Raw genomic sequence first — 24862 nt, forward strand, 5'->3', positions numbered from 1 at the left:
TACCCAGGTAACTATGATAAGGAACAGGGACCAGCTGAGCATTCAACTGCTTTTCATCCGCCACCTCATAGGGCCCATCGTCATAGAAACCCAGATCCAACTGAGTCTTGTTAATCAGCTGGACGCGCATCTCCCCTGGAAGGAATCAAGTTTGTTGGACACAGACAGACAGACACACAAACAAACAGAGGCAAGCTAATACACACACACACATGCACAGAGGCACGCACGCTACACACACTAAAACAGATTACTGACAATAAGCTGCTTACAAAGCATGTAGAGGTCTGTCATTTTTATCATAGGTACACTTCAACCGTGAGAGACAGAATCTAAAACAAAAATCCAGAAAATCACATTGTATGATTTTTTAATAATTAATTTGCATTTTATTGCATGACATAAGTATATGATCACCTACCAACCAGTAAGAATTCCGCCTCTCACAGACCTGTTAGTTTTTCTTTAAGAAGCCCTCATTACCTGTATTAACTGCACCTGTTTGAACTTGTTACCTGTATAAAAGACACCTGTCGACACACTCAATCAAAAAGACTCCAACCTTTCCACAATGGCCAAGACCAGAGAGCTGTGTAAGGACATCAGGGATAAAATTGTTGACCTGCACATGGCTGGAATGGGCTACAGGACAATAGGCAAGAAGCTTGGTGAGAAGGTAACAACTGTTGGCGCAGTTATTAGAAAATGGAAGAAGTTCAAGATGACGGTCAATCTCCCTTGGTCTGGGGCTCCATGCAAGTTCTCACCTCATGGGGCATCAATGATCATGAGGAAGGTGATGGATCAGCCTAGAACTACTCAGCAGGACCTGGTCAATGACATGAAGAGAGCTGGGACCACAGTCTCAAAGAAAACCATTAGTAACACACTACGCCGTCATGGATTAAAATCCTGCAGCGCACGCAAGGTACCCCTGCTCAAGCCAGCGCATGTCCAGGCCCGTCTGAAGTTTGCCAATGACCATCTGGATGATCTAGAGGATCTGAGGTTTCTGTACCAAATATTAAGTTCTGCTTTTCTGATGTATCAAATACTTATGTCATGCAATAAAATGCTAATTAATTACTTAAAAATGTGATCTTCTGGATTTGTTTTAAATTCCGTCACTCACAGTTGAAGAATACCTATGATAAAAATGACAGACTTCTACATGCTTTGTAAGTAGGAAAACCTGCAAAATCGGCAGTGTATCAAATACTTATTCGCCCCACTGTTTTCGGCATATACAGTCATCCCACCAAGCATGTCACAGGACAACGTTTGACCTCCAGGCATGTGTAATATATGACACTGTGATCCATAGTTCCAGCCACGTTGATCAGTGAAATAACGATATTTCCATCAGTCAGCCCAGTAACTGCTGGCTATCAATCACTTTGATCAATCACTTTAATAGGAATTCTTACATAAAAATACAAAATAATGTACAATTATTTTAGTATTTTTGCACAATGCTTTTGCATGTAAGACAACGAAGGACTCCGGTTACATTGTTTTTGATTGTTTATAATATCCTTATTTTATAACTTTGACTTTCCAATGAGCATTAAACAACCCCGGGTCATTCACAACTATTTACCATTTCACAGGTTCCTCACATGTCAGTATACCTTTCCAGTTGTACGTTCCAGGAGCTCCAAACATGATGAACTGGTTGTCTGGAGTGAAGGCTGCTGACAGGCCCTGCTGACAGGACCCAAACTGCTCGTGCCCCTGGGGTCGCCCCTCACAGAACTTCCACTCTCCTCCGTCCAGGTCATCCCTTTCTGTCAGGTCCTCACTGAGCACATAACAACGACCGACTGGGTCCCGCGTCTCCGATGCAAGGCCAACACGCTGCCGTAACTCGTACAGGTGAGCACATGTCTGCAAGGAGGTTAGGCAGGAGAGCGACTGAACCAACTCCTAACAGGATTACTGGAAAAGGCACATGCTTCTGGAAAGATCCTGTTATACTACATTACAATGGGTCAGTCCTACACCACAGCAGTCAGACAGAACATCTCGGGTCCTATACCACAGCAGTCAGACAGAACATGTCTGATTTTATACCACAGCAGTCAGACAGAACATCTTTGGTCCTATACCACAGCAGTCAGACAGAACATGTCTGGTTTTATACCACAACAGTCAGACAGAACGTTTTCTGGTCCTATACCACAGCAGTCAGACAGAACATGTCTGGTTTTATACAACAGCAGTCAGACAGAACATGTCTGGTTTTATACCACAACAGTCAGACAGAACATGTCTGGTTTTATACCACAACAGTCAGACAGAACATGTCTGGTTTTATACCACAACAGTCAGACAGAACAGGTCTGGTTTTATACCACAACAGTCAGACAGAACATGTCTGGTTTTATACCACAACAGTCAGACAGAACATGTCTGGTTTTATACCTCAACAGTCAGACAGAACATGTCTGGTTTTATACCACAACAGTCAGACAGAACATGTCTGGTTTTATACCTCAACAGTCAGACAGAACATGTCTGGTTTTATACCTCAACAGTCAGACAGAACATGTCTGGTTTTATACCACAACAGTCAGACAGAACATGTCTGGTTTTATACCACAACAGTCAGACAGAACATGTCTGGTTTTATACCACAACAGTCAGACAGAACATGTCTGGTTTTATACCACAACAGTCAGACAGAACATGTCTGGTTTTATACCACAACAGTCAGACAGAACATGTCTGGTTTTATACCACAACAGTCAGACAGAACATGTCTGGTTTTATACCTCAACAGTCAGACAGAACATGTCTGGTTTTATACCACAACAGTCAGACAGAACATGTCTGGTTTTATACCACAGCAGTCAAACAGACTTGGAGTCAGGAATTGCAACTTACCACCACCTTTCCTCCGATCCCCTGGCTCTTAACTGTCACTCCTAGCCATTGGTTGTCCTTGCTCTCACGTCCCAAGTTAACATCCTGATCAATGTCCACGTGCTCACAGTCAAACTCCTCGCCTGTGATTGGACAGCGGTACAGGGCACCAGGATGCTGATTCCTCATAGGGCCCTTACCTCTGGCTCGTGGTGCCCCCACTAGGATCCTGTTCGTTAGAAACAGAATTGAATATTCAATTCAATGGCCGGTAGAAGGTAGTGTAGCATATTGTATCATATTGTTTCATTTGATATCTTCCTGTGTGTAGAGATGACATAATGAAATTTCATGGTCTCTTCATTCCTGCAAATTGAATAATGTCATGATCCCTTTATTCCTGGAAATGCATGTTTCTAGTGTATTCAAGGTTTAAATTTTTTTTAAATGTATACATTTCCACCTACAGACGTGAAAATGTATTTGTCCAAATGAAATATGGGCCAATGAAAATGTTAACTTAAAACTAATATCACCTGACCGGATTGAACTCAACATGCTCTATTGATGGATTTATGAAACATCGGAAACATGTATGATAGTACCTGACATAACTCAACACCAACCCTAAAGGATAGGACCTGACATAACTCAACACCAACCTTAAAGGATAGGACCTGACATAACTCAACACCAACCCTAAAGGATAGGACCTGACATAACTCAACACCAACCTTAAAGGATAGGACCTGATAACTCAACACCAACCCTAAAGGATAGGACCTGACATAACTCAACACCAACCCTAAAGGATAGGACCTGACATAACTCAACACCAACCTTAAAGGATAGGACCTGACATAACTCAACACCAACCTTAAAGGATAGGACCTGACATAACTCAACACCAACCCTAAAGGATAGGACCTGATAACTCAACACCAACCTTAAAGGACAGGACCTGACATAACTCAACACCAACCCTAAAGGATAGGACTTGATAACTCAAAACCAAACATAAAGGATAGGACTTGATAACTCAACACCAAACATAAAGGATAGGACCTGATAACTCAACATCAACCATAAAGGACAGGACCAGATTTTACTCAACACCAATCATAAAGAATAGGACCTGACCAAAGATGCACTCCTCTACCAAAACTGTCTATGAATATGACCCCTAATGGCCCCTGGAGAAAAGATGTTGTGACATGTTTTAAACATCCAATGTTACTGTCAGCAAAATCAATTTTCCCTGATGTTCAGAAGCTTACTCTGTATAGGAGATTAAATAATCATATACAGATAGAAGTGTGAGGTCAAACTGTGACACTACATATCATAAATCCCTCCTCCTTTCTTTTGTAACAGTTGTGGGCCCCAAAAAAGTTATTTTCAGTGATGTGGAGGTGATATTTTGGGGTCGTGGCTCTGGCCTCAGCCTTATACGGGCTGGTTGGTCCAGGAGGCTATTTAAAAACATATCGTTGAACCACATTCCACCCAGCCAACCGTCACTTTCCTCCCTCCCATTGCACCTCTTTATCTCCCTCTCCTCTTTCCAACTCCTATCTGTCTTCCTCTTTCTCTCCTCCTACTCCCTCCCCTCCTCTCTTCTCCCTCTCCTCTTTCCCCTCTCCCTCCCCTATCTCTCCCTCTCTCCCCTCTCCTCTCAGCCATGGAACAGGCACGGACATGTGACACAGAGAATCCCAGGGAGAAGAAGGGATGGATAGGAAGAGACAGAGACAGATGTAGGTAGAAAGACAGGAAGGGAGAGAAAGAGAGAGACCGAGAGAGTAAGTTCCAGACGGAATATAGACAATATTCTAATTCGAAATTTAAAACAGAAATGTATGTTTTTATTGGACATGTTTCACTACTTTCTCTTGTTTTGTTTTATACCTGGTGGTCTCAGTAACCTAAAGCAGCTCTTCACCGTCTGTCTAAAACATGAAGCACACTCAACTGTACATTCCACCTCCTGGCTATAAATATGGACAAGAGCTAAAAACATTGTAGAAACACAGACAGATGACAGACAACAGACAGGGGTAAATCAAGGTAGGCAGCAGGGCTCTGTAAACAATCAATACTATACTGAAAATGACAGACAGGGTACTAATTTACAGTTAAGGTATCTCTCTGATCCAAGCCCCAGTCACTCCCACAGCCTTGTCCTCGCTTCTGTTTCATAACACTCTCTAACATCCAAAAAAAGGGCTTCTGTCAGTGGCAAACTGGTCCAACAGAACCAGTGAGAGGATGCACGGCCGAGGAAGGAAGGAAAATGAAAAGATAAGAGAGCCGAGGAATGAAGAAAAATGGAAAGCTAAGAGAGCAAAGTGGAATTAAGGAAAATAGAAAGGATATTATACACCCCCTGTCCTGGAGGACATTATACAGCCCCTGTCCTGGAGGACATTATACACCCCCTGTCCTGGAGGATATTATACACCCCCTGTCCTGGAGGATATTATACACCCCCTGTCCTGGAGGACATTATACACCCCCTGTCCTGGAGGACATTATACACCCCCTGTCCTGTAGGACATTATACACCCCCTGTCCTATCACTAACCCTACCACTGGTAACTAACCCTTCCACTGGTAACTAACCCTTCCACTGGTAACTAACCCCACCACTAGACAATAAAATGTATGAACTACACGCTCTGATTAACTTCCAGTGGGACATTGTGAATTGCTGAGTGCATCGATTATGTCCTTTGGAGGGTAAATGTTAGGACTTTCCCCAACCAGAAGCCTTTGGTAAATGGTAATGTCCATGCTAAGCTTAGAGTACAGTCAATAACCACCATGTGAGGACAGTTTTTCATAGAGTGAACCCATGGAAGTCACCAGGGCCAGACAGCATTCCAGGTCGTGTCCACAGGAGGTGCACCAACCAGCTAGCAGAGGTTTTCACCTCCATATTCAACCTCTCCCTGTCTCTGTCTGTAGTCCCCTCCTGCTTCAAACAAACCACCACTGTCCCTGTACCAAAGAAACCTTCCATCACCTGCCTAAACCACTACCGCCCTGTAGCACCGACCTCCACCATCATGAAGTGTTTCGAGCGGCTGGTCAGAACCAACATCTGCTCCACCCTTCCTGACACCTTGGACCTCTATCTATTTGCATACTGCCCCAATAGATGTACGGATGATGCCATCGCCCTGATGACAGACCGCCCTCTCCCACCTGGAAAAAGGCAACGCACACGTGAGGATGCTGTTTGTGGACCACAGCATTCAACACAAGCTTACTTCCACCAAGCTTGTTCCTAAGCTCAGGACCCTGGGACTTAACTCCTCTCTTTGCAACTGGATCCTGGTCTTCCTTACGAGAACACCCCAGGTGGAGCATCGGAGCCCCCCAGGGCGGTGTACTGAGTCCCCTCCTGTACTCCCTGTTCATGCACGACTGTGTGGCCACACACAGCTCCAACATCATCCTCAAATTTGGGGATGACACTACCATACTGGGTCTCATCTCCAACTACGATGAGACCTCTTACAGAGTGGAGCTAAGGGACGTGGCTACATGGTACCAGGACAACAACCTCTCTTTCAACGTCTGTAAGACTAAAGAGATGATTGTGGACTTCAGGAAGTGGCAGAGAGGGGGGTCATGCCCCCATACACATCGATGGAGCTGAAGTGGAGAGGGTCCTGAATTCAAGTTCCTCAAAGATCCATCAAAGATGACCCCACCTGGTCCAGGCAAGCAGACTCAACAGTAAAAACAGGCCCAAAAAATGACTATACTTCCTGAGGAGACTCAAGAAGTTTGGCATGTCTGCAAAAACTCTCACCAACTTCTACAGGCGCACCATTGAGAGCATGCTCTCAGGCTGCATTACTGCCTGGTATGGCATGCGGCTCCACTGCTGTTCGCAAGTCTCTCCAGAGGGTGGTAAAATCTGCGGAGCGCATCATCGGCTGCCATTTCACCTCCGTGCAAGGCATCCACCACACACGATGCCTGAGGAAAGCACAGAACATCATAAAAGACCACAGCTGTCCAGGCTATGGTCTGTTCACACTGCTGCCGTCTGGTATATTTTACCGGAACATCATAAAAGACTACAGCCGTCCATCTCCACTATAAATCCTTGTTGATATGAGGAATGTATTTTCTGAATTTTCCCAGTCTCCTCCCGTTTTGAACTTAGGAGGACATGAGGTCCTGGCCCACACCTGCGGAGTACCTGGCTTGAAAGACCTGTTGCTGTCCCTGTCCAAAGTCCTCCTGATTGTGTTACAGATCAAGACGATACCTGACGATTTCAGCTGCCAGTGTGCTGTCCTTGTCCATCTGGTCATGCTTCCGACCTGGACCAAGTTTAAATGGACTCTAGACTCAGCCCACATTATTACAATTGTAATCTTAATATGTTCACCTGACACAGCCAGAAGAGGACTGGTCACCCTTCTGAGTCTGGGTCCTCTCTAGATTTCTTCCTACATTTTTGCATTCTTAGGGAGTTTTTCCTAGCCACTGAAATTCAACACTGTTGTTTGCTCCTTGGGGTTTAAGGCCAGGTGTTTTTTAAAAGCACTTTGTGACATCTGCTGATGTAAAAAGGGCTTTATAAATACATTTGATTGATTGATTGACTGTTCACACTGCTGCTGTCTGGTGGACGTTACCAGGGCACACGCTTCCAGACTCACAAATAGTTTTTTCCCCCAGGCCATAAGGCTTCTCAACCAGTAACATTGATCTATGACCATATTGATCACATGAACATTTCAAATGCTCTGATGACTTTCTATGCACATTCATTATATATTGGTATATTTTAATGTACCATAGGCCCTATTACACATATATATATTTATATTTGTAATATACTCCATATACCCCTTTTCTTCACTCTTTGGAAATGTTGCTAGTTTACATTGTTATGTATATCCTTTTCTATTTTATGTTTTCTATTTTACTTGCCATGTCATAAGAAATTCACTGCTCAGAACGACACTATGTTATTTTGTTCATTTGACAATAAAAATGACTTTTGAATTTGACTAACAGACCTTATCACTGACTCATTCAGACAGCTACAACCACATTATTAATCACACAAATAGGGTTAGGGTTAGGGTTAGAAGACCACCAAACAGTAAACACATTGAAAGTCAAAAATGATGACTGGATGCGTTCTAATAAGAAAAGGACAATAAGCAATTGTGTACAGAGACAGACAATCAACAAATCTTTATTTTTTTTTTTAAACCACTGATTTAGGATCAGATAAATTTAGGATCAGATCAAATGTCATATTATTAATTTGATCTAAAAGTCTAACCTTTTCCGAGAAAAGCACATCTAGTCTGTGATGCTTTATAATGACCCTGGCCTTAAAGGAAAGACTTGCTATTATAGAATTTTTTTTCAGATTATCTAGCATGATCCTGGAGAGTATTCTTTGGAAATATTTTTGGAATATATTTAAAGTCTGCCTGTCACTATCTTGACATTTTGGGCTCTAAAATGGTCATCCTTTATAGTAGAAGGAAGTGCTTTATATTCTGGGATTCTGCCGACCCTCAGATACATGAAGGATGTATTGAAAACAAATTTTTTGAGACACTTGAGTAATAATGTAAAATAGTCACATATTTTGGTTTTATATTGAAATAAAATAGGTAGCCTGTTTTACATTTACATTTGGATACCCCTAGGGGTTCAGAATAAGTACAAGTTGAATGGTTTTGAATTTATAAAATTATAAAATTAACCTGCAATTTTTTTTACTCTAGTCCACATCCATTTTTTTCTCTAACATTCTGAAAATCATTGTAAATGCCCATATGGGGTCACTGAACTTATTCTGTCATATTGTACTTTCAAAAGCTACCACTTACATTTTTATATATAGGGTGTCTTGAATAGGGGGTGCCTTTATTTCCTTTGGAATTCCCTACATCTGGAATTGGTGGAGATTAGAACAGGGATATGTCCAGTCTTCCTTTGGATGGTTATATCCACAGGTGACACGCTACACAACACAGCATAGGCGTACATTTGACCACTGGCTAGCATACCGTTATTTCAAGTTATCATACAGGCCTAGTAATTCCACTAAAACAATGCAAAATAATAATAAACATTATCATATAATAGCAATTAGGCTACACTTACCCTATTTTACAAATGGGTTGATTCCATCCTCATATTTTTCATCGTCTGAATGTTCAGACCCATTTTCAATATCATCGCTAATATCCTCAATAATTTATTTAATAATTTATTAATAATTTATTCCACTTCTTTCGCCATGAATATGTTTTGCCATTTATTTTTTCTCATAAACTGTTTTGCAACTGAATGCGTCTTCAATACAATCCAAGTGGATAATGACTTTATTGGGAGCATGGTAAGTGTGTCACGAGCCTCTCCCCCTGGCACGCTCACTCGCTATTTCTCTCTCTTTTGGGGAGGGGGGTGACATGGATAAACTTCACATTTGATTGGTTTATGTATTTTAGACTTCTAAACAACAGAAAAAGTTATAGTATAATTACAAACCCAATTCCAAAAAAGTTGGGACACTGTGGAAGTTTGAAATTTCAATATTTTATTCAGAATACAACATAGATGACATATCAAATGTTTAAACTGAGAAAATTTATCACTTTTAGGGGAAAATAAGTTGATTTTAAATTGCATGGCATCAACACATCTCAAAAAAGTTGGGACAAGGCCATGTTTACCACTGTGTGGCATCCCCTCTTCTTTTTATAACAGACTGCAAACATCTGGGGACTGAGGAGACAAGTTGCTCAAGTTTATGAATAGGAATGTCGTCCCATTCAGATCTGGACTGCAGGCTGGCCATTTCAGTACCCGGATCCTTCTTCTATGCAGCCATGAAATTGTAATTGATGCAGTATGTGGTCTGGCATTGTCATGTTGGAAAATGCAAGGTCTTCCCTGAAAGAGACGACGTCTGAATGGGAGCATATGTTGTTCTAGAACTTGGATATAACTGTCAGCATTGATGGTGCCTTTCCAGATGTGTAGGCAGCCCATGCCACACGCACTCATGCAACCCCATACCATCAGAGATGCAGGCTTCTGAACTGAACGCTGATAACAACTTGGGTTGTCCTTGTCCTCTTTAGTCCGGATGACATGGCGTCCCAGTTTTCCAAAAGGAACTTCAAATTTTGATTCACTTTTCCAGTTTGCCACAGTCCATTTTAAATGATCATTGGCCCAGAGAAAAACGTCTGCGCTTCTGGATCCTGTTTAGATATGGCTTCTTTTTTGACCTATAGAGTTTTAGCCGCCAACGGCGAATGGCACGGTGGATTGTGTTCACCGACAATTTTTTCTGGAAGTATTCCTGAGCCCATGTTGTGATTTCCATGACAGTATCATTCCTGTATGTGATGCAGTGCAGTCTGAGGGCCTGAAGATCACGGGCATCCAGTATGGTTTTCCGGCCTTGACCCTTACGCAGAGATTTTTCTAGATTCTCTGAATCTTTGGATGATATTATGCACTGTAGATGATGATAACTTCAAACTCTTTGCAATTTTTCTCTGAGAAACTCCTTTCTGATATTGCTCCACTGTTTTTCGCGGCAGCATTGGGGGATTTGGTGATCCTCTGCCCATCTTGACTTCTGAGAGACACTGCCACTCTGAGAGGCTCTTTTTATACCCAATCATGTTGCCAACTGACATAATAAGTTGCAAACTGGTCCTCCAGCTGTTCCTTATCTGTATATTTAACTTTTCCGGCCTCTTATTGCTACCTGTCCCAACTTTTTTGGAATGTGTAGCTCTCATGAAATTCAAAATGACCCAACATTTGGCATGACATTACAAAATGTCTCACTTTCAACATTTGATTTGTTATCTATATTCTATTGTGAATTAAATATAAGCTTATGAGATTTGTAAATTATTTTTTACTCACAATTTGTAGTGTCCCAACTTTTTTGGAATCGGGTTTGTAGTTATGGCTGCTGCTGAAATCAGGAAAGACTATTGGTGATCAATATTTGTGTATACACAAGACGTTGTTATTTGCAGCGGAATGTGAAAAAATGAAGCCTCTAACTTCTACCATTCCGGAGCAATTAATAAAAATGTGTGAGATATAGGCGCTGCGGTTTGTGATCGCGACTGTGGGGCTTCTAGTTGACGAAAGTACACAAACGAGACGTTGTTATTTGCAGTAGAATATCCATAACAACGTGGAAGAAGAATGAAGCACCTAACTTCTATAGTTACGGAGCAGTGAATAAAAAATATTTTAATTGACGCGCCCGCACATCAACCGATTTTAGAGGAGGTGAACAATGGAAGTGAACGGGGCAACCTATATAGTGTTCGAAAATATATTATATATTCAGTTTTCCAAAACAGAATGGCCAGGGTGTATTGATATAAGTCTCTGTATGTTCCTCGAAAACAATTTGTGCCAAAACATGCATTATTTGAATGATTATTGCTGTTCATTTTTTCTGAAACATTTATTTGCAGCTGCCGCACATATGAATGTGTCTGTGAGGAGGCTGTATCCTTTACCAGCATTGTTTACAAAACTATAACTCACGTTAGCTAGTATAGGCTACTAGTTCAAACAAAAACCAATAAGTTGTTTTAGCTGCTGGTAAACTGACACAAATCTGTCTGAGAGGAGGATATATCCAGCAACTGGCTTTGTTTACAAAATTGTAGCTCATGTTAGATCATAGACTGTATATATAATGGACGACGCCCTTTCGCTCTTTTCCATTGGTGAAAAATGAAGCCACCAGTGTCCTGATACGGCGCTGACATCTTGGACTTGCGTCTGCGCAGATAGCGATCTTGGGACCAGTTCTGCGCAGTAGTTATGCGCAGTAGCGAGAAGGAAGTAAAGCCGTAAAGCCGCGAAATCAACGGCCCCACCCCTGTGCCCCGCCCTCACTCTCCCTCGCAGAATGCGCATACCGTAATCAATCGCAAGTCCAAGTACAGTACAACCTTTGCTTGTTAAACCTAGACGATATGTTATAGCCTAACTTACATCATGTTTAACCTTAATTTAGAATAGGCCTAATACAAAAATAATTGGTAACTTCTAGCTAACGATCACCTGCTAGCTATTAACATGGCTATTAACGAGGCTTGTTGTCTTTTAGCTAACGTTAGCTAGCCCATTACATTTATTTACTAATTAAATAGCTTATAAATTTAACTTACCAAAAAAAATTCAAAGATCGATTGGAAATGCCAGATCGGTTAGCACAATGTACTGCAGAACAACCCATTATGTCCGTGTGAAATTATATCAATTATAGAAATTTTGAGATTAAATGTAAAGTTCCAATCTCCTCAGTCCTCCGAAGATTCAGTGGCTCCTCGGCTCAGATAGCTGTCAATCACAGCTGTGAATCACGACGTCACACCACCGTTTTTAGAGCATTAAATAACTAACTAAAAACAAACTTATTTTAAAAACAAACTCTTGAATTTACATTAGCGTGATACAAACTACAGTAAATGACAGAAACCAGCTTCGGAAAAAATATATTTGAAGGGTAATTTAATTGTTTAGTTGGTCTCGCGTCCCATTGAATAACATGGGGAGGGCGGGGTTTATGACCTATACTGGGACCACTCACCAGGGGGCGATCGAGACGTTTTGGCTTCACTTTTCAGGGCTTGTGCGGCACGCTTGTGTTAGATAGTATGGACTACTAGCTCAAAATGAAATGCCAACCAGTTGTATTACCTACTGTTACTTGACGCAAATCTATCTGCGAGGAGGCATTATCCAGCAACCGACTTTGTTTCCATAACTGTAGCTCATATGTTAGGAGTGGGATTTATTGCTACCTAGTGCCATCGAGTACCTTAATGTGTCCGTGGATGAGGCTGAAGTGGGAGGGGAACAACTCTCAATTCCGTAAGTATGCGTCTTATAGCTATTTGGACAATTCAGTCGTAAGTCCCATTTTGCAGGAATAGTATGGGGAGGTACTGATATTATTACTACTTACGGAGCATTGGCAAGATTTTGATACTGTTGGGAACGGCCATGTCAGTTATCTTCCCTGACTGATAATATTCCGGAATGACAGCCTGTTCTTTAGACAATTAGTTAGATTTCATTTTATTAACACAAGAGGGGACTGCACATTCTCAAAACATTTTGATTAATATCCAGAAATTGTGTTTGTTGCTAGCTAGTAAACTCCAATGAAGTCAGCACCGTAGTTCAACTGTTTTGAAACAGCACAGTGCTGTTAACTCCAGTGCGGAAGTTTACAGATGTTGTGAGGTAATGCATTGTTTATGAAAACATTCTTTGGTTTCACATAGAACTTAACCATTGATAAAATGCTAATTTTGGCACAGTTATTTCAGGAAAATATACAAAGACCTATATCAATGTAATGTGGCCTTCCCATTTTGGGAAACTGAATGTATCATAGATTTTCAAATGCTACATCAGTTGTCCCTTTTACTTCCATTTTAGCCCTGAGAGAGACTGCAGAAAAACTCAAAAGTTTAATAATCTATGAAAAAAAACATTCTCTATAAACTAGGATCATGCTAGATAATCTGTAAATACACAGAACACCACACGCTAGACCCTGGACCAACCCCCACCCTCAACTACACCTCAGTCATCCCCCACCCTCAACTTCACCTCAGTCATCCCGACCCTCAACTAAATCACACTCATCCCCCACCCTCAACCCTGAACCATACCTCAGTCATCCTGACCCTCAACTACATCTCAGTCATATCCCATCCTCAATTGTACCTCAGTCATCCCTGACCCTCAACTACATCTCAGTCATATCCCATCCTCAATTATACCTCAGTCATCCCTGACCATCAACTACATCTTACTAACCCTAAACCTCAACTACACCTCAGTCATTCCCAACCCTCAACTACATCTCAGTCATCCCCCACCCTCAACTACACCTCAGTCATCCCCCAACCTCAACTACATCTCAGTCATCCCCCAACCTCTGCCCTCAACTACCCCTAAGTCATCACGACCCACAACTACATCTCAGTCATCCCTGACCCTCAACTACATCTCAGTCATCCCTAACCCAAACCCTAATACCTCCAGGATATAAAAGTGGGGTTAGGGTTATATCCACTGTAAATCATCTATTAATTTGTTCATTCATCCATTTATTCACTCACATACAGCGGGGAGAACAAGTATTTGATACACTGCCGATTTTGCAGGTTTTCCTACTTACAAAGCATAATTTTTATCATAGGTACACTTCAAATGTGAGAGACAGAATCTAAAACAAAAATCCAGAAAATCACATTGTATGATTTTTAAATAATTAATTTGCATTTTATTGCATGACATACATATTTGATCACCTACCAACCAGTAAGAATTCCAGCTCTCACAGACCTGTTAGTTTTTCTTTAAGAAGCCCTCCTGTTCTCCACTCATTACCTGTATTAACTGCACCTGTTTGAACTCGTTACATGTATAAAAGACACCTGTCCACACACTCAATCAAACAGACACCAACCTCTCCACAATGGCCAAGACCAGAGAGCTGTGTAAGGACATCAGGGATAAAATTGTAGACCTGCACAAGGCTGGGATGGGCTACAGGACAATAGGCAAGCAGCTTGGTGAGAAGGCAACAACTGTTGGCGCAAGTATTAGAAAATGGAAGGTCAATCTCCCTCGGTCTGGGGCTCCACACAAGATCTCACCTTGTGGGGCATCAATGATCATGAGGAAGGTGAGGGATCAGCCCAGAACTACATGGCAGAACCTGGTCAATGCCCTGAAGAGAGCTGGGACCACAGTCTCAAAGAAAGCCATTAGTAACACACTAGGCCATCATGGATTAAAATCCTGCAGCACACGCAAGGTCCCCCTGCTCAAGCCAGCGCATGTCCAGGCCCGTCTGAAGTTTGCCAATGACCATCTGGATGATCCAGAGGAGGAATGGGAGAAGGTCATGTGGTCTGATGAGACAAAATTAGAGCTTTTTGGTCTAAACTCCACTCGCCGTGTTTGGAGGAAGAAGAAGGATGAGTACAACCCCAAGAACACTATCCCAACCGTGAAGCATGGAGGTGGAAACATCATTCTTTGGGGATGCTTTTCTGCAAAGGGGACATGACGACTGCACCGTATTGAGGGGAGGATGGATGGGGCCATGTATCGCAAGATCTTGGCCAACAACCTCCTTCCCTCAGTAAGAGCATTGAAGATGGGTCGTGGCTGGGTCTTTCAGCATGACAACGACCCGAAACACACAGCCAGGGCAACTAAGGAGTGGCTCCGTAAGAAGCATCTCAAGGTCCTGGAGTGGCCTAACCAATCTCCAGACCTGAACCCAATAGAAAATCTTTGGAGGGAGCTGAAAGTCTGTATTGCCCACAGTTCCGTCACAGTTGAAGAATACCTATGATACAAATTACAGACTTCTACATGCTTTGGAAGTGGGAAAACCTGCTAAATCAGCAGTGTATCAAATACTTGTTTTCCCCACTGTATTAACACATTCATTCACTCACAAATTAATGCATTTATAAATACAGTCATCTGTTCAAAATAGTGTGATTCAATTATTTATTTTTGAAGACTCAGCACCAGGTCCTGATCTAACCTACAACCATTTGCTTCCATTGCGGCATGACTGTAGGTTCAGAACAATCGTCCAACAGTTACAGGGTTAATAGTTTTTATTCCCAAATTGTTGTTCATATACAGTATTCATGATTGTGTATAGAACAGATTGGTGACCAAATGCCCCCAGACACATGGATTAATGGCTGCAATTTACTGAATTATGAAAATTGTAAAGAATACTTAATCTGAAATGTAGAAATGTGGTTTGCATTTTGTTTAGCTTTAGATATCTGAGTCACTCAACTAATATTAGATCAAATGTAGATTGTTACATAACTTCAAATGTGCTAGTTTTATCTTAACCCTACGGCAAATTGTCCTAAATGGTTTTGCATGCACTGATTGAAACCTAATCAACGACAAAAAAATCTAGTTCAGTAGAAAACTCCATCGAGCTTGTTTTTTTTGTCCTAGACGAGGCATAATCTGTGTCTGCAAAACCGGACCTAAATCTTATACATAAAATCTTCTCTCCATCACACAGCAAAATGCAGCTCCCCATCATGAGTCCAGATTTATGTGGCCAGCAGATCTGCAGAGGGCAGTGCAGAACAAACCGTGGAGGACTCAAACAACTTCTGCTAATAGATTTCAACAAGAAGGTGTTTTCCCAGTGAATTGTTTATCTGTTTTCTTGATGAGAGGAGAACAGCTGAGAAGACTATAGAATGACTCATCAAACCATTAAGTCCTCGTCTAACCCTCTCAATGTATTACACTGGAATGGACACCACAGCGCAGGGAGAGGGGAGAGGCAGGAACAGAAAGAGAAAAGGGTTTAGGGAGAGAGAAAAAGTGGGAGAGGAAAGAGACAAAACACAAGAAGGGGGGCAGAAGAGAGAGTGAGGTGAGCAGAGATGGACAGTGACAGCTGCAATACAATGCAAGTTGAATGGGCCACTGAATGCATTATTTCCAGTGGGCATAGCTGGGCTGGTTAACCTTCATACCCTGTGTATCTACAGTTGTGCTCATAAGTTTGCATACCCTTGGTGAATTGGTAATATATGTACCATTTGTAAAGAAAATATGAGTGAGCGGGCAAAACACATGTATTTTATTTCTTATGGGATTCACATTCAACTGTAGGTTATAACAGAATGGCACAAACATGTAAAGTCTTTGGTCGTCTTGCATGAACAGTACGTTTGAGATCTCCCTAAAGTAGCTTGATGATATGAAGGTCAGGAGACTGTGATGGCTGCTCCAGAACCTTCACCATTTTCTGCTATATCCACTGGAGGGTCAACTTGGCCTTATGCTTAGGGTTAGGGTTGTCGTGCTGGAAAGTCCAAGAGCCTCCAATGCGCAGCTTTTGTGCAGAAGAATGCAAATTATCTGCCAGTATTTTCTGATAACATGCTGCATTCATCTTGCCATCAATTCTTACAAGAATCCCCATGCTTTTAGAGCTCACACACTCCCAAAACATCAGTGAGCCACCACCATGCTTCACAGTGGGGATGGTATTCTGTTATAAGCCTTGTTGACCCCTCTCCAAACATACAGTAGCGCTTATGGTTGTGACCATAAAGCTCTATTTTGGTCTTGTTACTACAGTGTGCCAGAAGCTGTGAGGCGTGTCAAGTTGTTGTCAGGCATATTGTACCCAGGCTTTTTTGTGGCATTGGTGCAGTAAAGACTTCTTTCTGGCAACTCGACCATGCAGCTCATTTTTAAGTATTGTCGTATTGTGCTCCTTGAAACAACAACACCGTCTTTTTCCAGAGCAGCCTGTATTTCTCCTGAAATTACCTGTGGGTTTTTCTTCGTATCCCGAAAAATTATTTTGGCAGTTTTGGCTGAAATCTTTCTCGGTCTACCTGACCTTGGCTTGGTACCAAAAGATCCCAACATTTTCCACTTCTTAATAAATGATTGAACAGTACTGATTGGCATTTGCAAGGCTTTATAAAGTTCCATTACCTTGTTACGCAGGTCTTTTGACAGTTCTATTCTGTTCCCCATGGAACAGTATCAGTATCTAGCCTGCCCAGTGCATCCACGTGAGAGCTAACAAACTCATTGACTATTTATACACAGACACTAATTGCAATTTAAAATTGCAATTTATATGACCACCATCCTTAAAGAAACTTTTTTTTGCATGATCAGTCATATTTTCTAAATCAATGCCAGAATTTCACAATTTCTGCCAGGGTATGCAAACTTACGAGCACAACTGTATCTGATACATTCCACTGATGAAGTCTTCATAATATCATCCCCTCACTGCTCTGTATATCATATCTTTCCAAAAACAATGCATCTATTAAAGGTGGATGTCAGGTCGTGGCTGGGGGCCTCTAAGCATCTCTATGTGCCTGGGGGCCACAGTCAGGGCCTGACAGCTGAGGTTGGCCCTAATTGGGGAGCCTATTTAGGTTCTAGTTATACCACACCTGTTGTGGTTCATTGTTTATGCTAGTCATGCTACAGGTCACAGTTACATTCTCCTTTTGTTGTTTTTGTGGCTGTGTAAGAATTAATAAGAGGAATGACTTCCCGCTCCTGCTCTACACCTTGTGTCCTGCTCTACACCTTGTGTCCTGCTCTACACCTTGTGTCCTGCTACACACCTTGTGTCCTGCTCTACACCTTGTGTCCTGCTCTACACCTTGTGTCCTGCTACACACCTTGTGTCCTGGTCTACACCCTTTGTGTCCTGGTCTACACCTTGTGTCCTGCTACACACCTTGTGTCCTGCTACACACCTTGTGTCCTGCTCTACACCTTGTGTCCTGCTACACACCTTGTGTCCTGCTCTACACCTTGTGTCCTGCTACACACCTTGTGTCCTGCTCTACACCTTGTGTCCTGCTACACACCTTGTGTCCTGCTACACACCTTGTGTCCTGCTCTACACCTTGTGTCCTGCTACACACCTTGTGTCCTGCTCTACACCTTGTGTCCTGCTACACACCTTGTGTCCTGCTACACACCTTGTGTCCTGCTACACCTGCACCGTAACAGTGGAAAAACAAATCATATTATTGCAACTCTGTTGATAAACTTTTTTTTCTCGATTCGTTTTCTTACAGCGGTATTGTTTTTTGTACAGTTAGTAATTTAAAACAAACCAGAAATATTATGCACATTATTAAGTACATATTAAGCAAAACAATAAATACAACTCTTAAAGAATATAAAAAACAGTTGAGTAAATTAAATTAAAACACATTAAATTAAATATTTTTTGCACAATAACTCAATCAATAAACACTCCTTCTTGCATAAAAGTTGAGTAGCTATTTGCAATAATATACCATCCTTGGGTAATGGGATAGGGTTCAGATGTGTGGTGGTAGAGTCTTTTATAGGGGTATAAAGGGTAACATAAATGTTGATATTAGTTTTTAGCTTGGTGTGTTTACAGTTTTTCTAAATTGCTTGAGCACTGTCTAACCAAAATTATTTTGTCTAGCCAAAATGCTTTCAGGCCAAACTAAATGCAGTCCAAAATTACACATTTTATTTTGAAAATGCACTAAAACATTAAAAGCCTGACACAAAACAAAATGTTATGTCATGAAAAAATATTTTAATCAGTCATCACACTATGGCTCAATACTCACTACAACTACTATATCTCTTAATTTTGTCAACAATCACCATGTGGCATTCCCAGTGCCATGCTGGTCAACTCTATTACTTATGGTTATGAAACGTTTATTGCTTCATCATTCCATAGACACACCATAAGAGTTGAATTAAAAATAAAAGGGTCTTGGAATTTGAAACAAAATCAATCAATCAATCAAATGTATTAATAAAGCCCTTTTTACAACAGCAATTGTCACAAAGTGCTTTACAGAGACACCTGGCCTTAAACCCCAAGGAGCAAACAACAGTAGTGTTGAATTTCAGTGGCTAGGAAAAACTCCCTAAGAAGGCCGAATTTTAGGAAGAAACCTAGAGAGGACCCAGGCTCAGAGGGGTGACCAGTCCTCTTCTGGCTGTGCCGGGTGAGATATTAAGAGTCCAATTGGAATAATGAATAAATGTCTCTGGGCTAAATCCAGAGGCTAATTGATTTTAGACTAGGTCAGAAGTATGACCAGGTGGACAAGGACAGGGACAGCAACGGGCCCCCCAAACCAGGTAATCCGCAGGTGTGGACCAGGACCTCATCTCCTCCTAAAATGTAAAACAGGAGGAAACTGAGAAAAGTTAGAAGTGCATTCCTCATATCCCCAGCACAATAATATAGCAGCGTAACACCTTGGAACTGAAACGGGGGGGTCCGGCGACACTGTGGCCCTACCTGGGGGAGGCCCCGGACAGGGCCCAACAGGCAGGAAATCAATCCACCCACATTGCCAGGCATCAACCAAAGGGCCACCCACCTGGCAAGACAGCAAGGCTGGACAGTATCACCCAGGGCCAGGCTACACCTAAATATAAACCGTGCTGTAGAGATTAGTTTTTAGTAGACACTTGAAATTTTGCACTGAGTTTGCATTTCTAACCTTAATTAGAAATGCAAACTCAGTGCAAGATCATTCCACAGTAGTGGAGCTCTATGAGAAAAGGCCCTGCCGCCAGCTGTTTGTTTCGAAATTCTAGGTACAATTAAAAGGCCTGCATCTTGCGATTGTAGGTTACGTGTAGGTATGTATGCCTGGATCATTTCAGCAAGGTAAGTAGGAGCAAGTCCATGTATTGATTTATAGGTTAAGAGTAAAACCTTAAAATCAGCCCTAACCTTAACAGGCAGCCAGTGTAAGGACGCTAGGACAGGAGTAATGTGTTCAAATGTTTTTGTTCTAGTTAGGATTCTAGCAGCCGTGTGCAGCACTAATTGAAGTTTATTTATTAATTTGTCTGGATAACTAGAGAGAAGAGCATTGCAGTAATCTCTTGCTATCTCAAAATAACAAAAGGCGTGCCACAGGGATCAGTGCTGGGTCCACTGCTTTTCATTCTCTATATAAATAACATAAATCATAACGTATCGAAAGGAAAATGTCATTGTTATGCAGATGACACTGTACTGTATTGCTCAGCACCTACAGCAGTCCAGGCCCTCTCCCAATTACAATTTGATTTTAATATGCTTCAACAGAACATTTATGATCTAAAACAGTCATGCTTTTTTCAAATTCTAAATCCAAATTAAATCTGCCTTCGATCATCACTTCTCAGGGTAAGAAGATTGAATGTGTTTCTAAATACAGATATCTCTGTATTTTAATAGATTAATCTCTTTGTTACTTCTCATATTCAGCAGCTGGCAAATAGATTAAAACTTAAACTAGGGTTTTATTTTAGAATCAAATCCTGTCTCTCATTCGAATCTAAAAAGAGGTTAGTTGCTGGTACTTTCATGTCTATTCTTGACTATGGTGATGTTTTATATATGCATGCTTCGTCTCAAAGTTTACATGCACTGGACACTATATACCATGGAGCTCTGAGGTTCATCACTGGTCTTAAAGTTCTCACTCACCATTGTGAACTGTATGAACGTGTTGGATGGTCTTCTCTATCAACACGGAGACTTCAACACTGGTATGTTTTTATATATAAGGCTATTTTGGGTCTTCTTCCATCCTACCTTCTGACCTACATCAGTGCAAATAATATTGGGACTTACAATCTTCGTTCCCAGGATCTTTTTCTTCTGTCTGTACCAAATGTTTGTGAAAAAAGGCGTTTAAGTTTTCTGCTCCCTCTGCATGGAACAAGTTACAGAAACATTTGAAACTTAATAAGCTTGTCCCATTGGTTGCTTTTAAGAGGATATTAATTGACTTGGAAGAAGCCACATCTGGCTGTAGTTGTTCTGCATGATATTTTAAGGATTTGTGGTTGATGGATTTGCTAATTTAGTTGTTTTATGTTCTTGTGTATTCTGTGTTGTATGTATGGTTGTACTGCTGCCTGTCTTGGCCAGGACACTCTTGAAAAAGAGATTTTTAATCTCAACAAGTATTTTTCTGGTTAAATAAAGGTTAAAAAAATAATATAAATAAATAAATATTCTAGTCTAGAAGTAACGAAAGCATGGATTACTTTTTCTGCATCAGAAATGTTTTCCATGCTTCATTGAAATATATAACTGTGTGTCATCAGCATAACAATGAAAGTTTACATTGTGATTTCAGATTACATCGCCCAGAGGGAGCATATATAGTGAGAACAATAATGGGCCCAGAACCGAGCCTTGAGGGACACCAAAGCATACCTTTGACTTGTCAGAGGATATGCCATCCACACTAACAAACTGATATCTTTCAGATAAATAAGATTTAAACCAGACTAGAACATGTCCACATAGCCCAATATGGGTTTCCAGTCTCTCTAAGAGAAGGGAGTGATCAATAGTGTCAAAAGCAGCACTAAGGTCAAGAAGCAACAGGATGCAGAACCTTTGTCTGAGGCCATTAGAAGGTAATTTGTTAGCTTCACGAGTGCAGTCTCAGTACTATGATGGGATCTGAAACCGGACTGGAGTATTTCATAAATGATATTTGTCTTAAGGATGGCATTCAGTTGTTGGGAAACACATTTTGCTAAGATTTTTGAGAGGAACGTGAGGTTCGATATTGGCCTATAATTGTTTAATATGTCGGCATCCAGATTAGATTTTTTTAGAAGAGGCTTAATTTCCGCTATTTTTAGTGAGTTTGGTACACATCAGGAGGAAAGGGAGCAATTTATTATGTTCAGCATTGGCTGACCTAGCACAGGAAATAGCTCCTTAAGTAATTTTGTTGCAATTGGGTTTAGCTGAGAGTTTGTGGGTTTAGAACTCATTACAAATTTAGTAAATGTGTTGAGCGATACGATATCAAAAAATTTAAGTGTCCCCATTGACACCTGGTCAGGGAGGTTCAGGACATTTTTAGGACAACTGAGATTTTGAGGACCATAACTATTTAAGGAGGAGTCAGTTATTTGTTTTCTAATGGTGATGATCTTTTCATCAAAGTAGTTCATGTATTCATTACAACTAAAGTGAAGACCCACTTCACTTGCTTAGCTTTTTTGTTAACTTTGCAACTGTATCAAAGAGAAATTTTGGATTGTTTTGTTCGCCTCAATCAGGTTGGAGAAATAAGCTGATCAAGCAGACGTGAGGGATTTTCGGTATTGTAGTGTACTGTCTATCCAGGCTAGTCTAAATACTTCCAACTTGGTGGAGTGCCACTTTTGCTCCAATTTTCTGGAGGCTTGCTTAAGTGCTCTAGTATTGTCTGTGTACCAGGGAGCAAGTTTCTTGTTGCGTATTTCTTTAGTTTTTAGTGGTGCAACTGTGTCTAATGTATTTCGCAGTACTGAGTTTAGATCCTCGATTTGATCGTTTACAGATTTATTTACTCTGTCGTTAATGAGCAAACTTGTAAGAATATCAATTGTATTAGATCTACAATATCTATTTCTCATGACAGAACTAAATCTAAGGTGTGATGGTGGCAATGTGTTAGACCTGAGACATGTTGGATGAAACCCATTGAGTCAATTATGGCTTCAAAGGCTTTTTGAAGAGGATCATTGGACTTTTCCATATGAATACTGAAATCGCCAAAAATTTCAATACTATCTGCCATGACTACAAATTTAAGGTTAGACAAGAATTCTGGAAACTCATTGAGGAACAATGTGTATGGCCCGGGGGGCCTATAAATAGTAGCTATGTAAAACGATTTATCGGCCTGGTTAACTGAGTAAAACTTCAAAAGAATGAAACTCAGTAATATGTTTGAGAGTAAATTCATATTTACTGTCATAAATATTAGCAACACCCCTTCCTTTTTGGGATGCACGAGGGATATGATCACTAGTATAACCAGGAGGAGAGGCCTCATTTAAGACAGTGAATTAATTAGGCTTTAGCCACGTTTCACATAAACCAATAACATCTAGTTTATGATCAGAGATTAATTCATTTACTGCAACTGCCTTTGGAGCAAGGGATCTAACATTTAGGAGTCCCGTTTTGAGATGCGAAGTGATACAGTCATTTTTATTTTTATTTGTGACCGAGGTGGAGGAAGGCTTTATCTTAATAAGGTTGTTTTTGTTAGTACTACCTTGTTTAACTTTTCTCAGCCTGGAACGAGTCACAGTGGCAATAGGTAAAGCTGTACTAACTACTCTGGCTATGCTATTAACAGACTCCACTATGCTAGCAGGCTGGCTAACAGCCTGCAGCCTGACCTGCACCCTATCTCATGTTAAGGCTATAGGAGTGAGACTCCTGTCAATGTTCCTAGATAAAAGAAGAGCACCACTCCAGCTAGGATGGAGTCCGTCGCTCCTCAGCAGATCAGGTCTGGCCCTATTTCTGGGAGAGTCCCAAAAAGAAAGCCAGTTATCTACAAACACATCTTTCTAGCTAGTTTACACGCTGATGCTATGTTCTGCTTTTTAACCTCTGACTGTTTCATCCTAATGTCATTGGTGCCGACGTGAATAACAATATCTCTGTACTCTCTATACTTGCCAGTTTTAGACTTCGCTAGCACCAACCCCAGATTTGCGGCTACGTTGGTGGCTCTGCCCCCCGGTAAAGAGTGTACGATCGCCGGCAGATTCTTTAGTCTAATACTGCGTGTAATGGAATCGCCGATGACTAAAGTTTTTAGTTTTTCAAGGCCACCGGTAGAACATGCCTGCCGATCATTCCCCTCTGAAGACGGCTCGGGCCTTGACTCCGACTCCAGTGAGGAAAACCTGTTGAAAGTCTCAGTTGGATTTAGCAACGATTCAGGTTTAACTGGTCGACTGCATTTCTTCCCAGTGAACGAGAGAAAGTGGCTAACATCGTTTCTTCCTGGTGGCACTGACGCAGTTTTTTCTGTTTCTACACTAGCATAATCCTTGCCTGACATTTGCGTCAGAAGCTGAGCCTCTAACTCTGCTATCTTTTACTGAAGACGATAGTTCTCCTCCGTGTTGTTGCTATAACAATTACAGTGATAAGGCATTGTAATGATACTTCGCCTCGGGTGTTCAGAGGTGAGTAGTTCCATTAATTATGTCCAAAAAGAGTCCCGCTGTAGTAAAGTTGGGTAAGAGGTCAACAGATAAATATTGCATTGGTAAAACTCCTAAAATAGAATTTTGACCAATTAGTTAATATAGAGTAAATTCGAAAAAGTTTGGCAGGTAGCCAGGTAGGTAACAGCAGGCAGCGTACAGCACATTAACAATCCGCAAACTCAAACGATCCCACAATGCAGTTTGAGAGAAAGCAATGAAAATGTCACCATTTCCTTTTAAAACAAAATAGATGTTCTAATGTGGTGGGAGATTAGTTTTCATAAACAACAGGCTAATCTTACATAGAAAACTCACATACAACAATATTGTTACAAAAGGTTTGTTCAATAAATTTTGACTA

General features: G+C 41.2%; 1 protein-coding gene across 5 annotated transcripts in view; it reads right to left on the reverse strand.

The window, feature by feature from the left end:
- The window catches only part of itga7 (integrin, alpha 7), a 69524-nt gene that overhangs the window by 23503 nt on the left and 21159 nt on the right, over positions 1–24862 (reverse strand). For 4 of the 5 annotated variants that reach the window (XM_013131654.3, XM_020044934.2, XM_020044933.2 and 1 more), the window contains exons 2-4: positions 2887–3094; positions 1632–1887; positions 4–135 (exon numbers count right to left, since the gene is read on the reverse strand). In XM_013131654.3, coding sequence (XP_012987108.1) covers positions 4–135; positions 1632–1887; positions 2887–3094 — 596 coding nt within the window. The remainder of the gene's footprint in view (positions 1–3; positions 136–1631; positions 1888–2886; positions 3095–24862) is intronic. The other variant, XM_013131656.3, reaches the window with a different exon arrangement.

The sequence above is a fragment of the Esox lucius genome, chromosome 17, assembly GCF_011004845.1.
Source record: "Esox lucius isolate fEsoLuc1 chromosome 17, fEsoLuc1.pri, whole genome shotgun sequence".
NCBI lineage: Eukaryota > Metazoa > Chordata > Actinopteri > Esociformes > Esocidae > Esox > Esox lucius.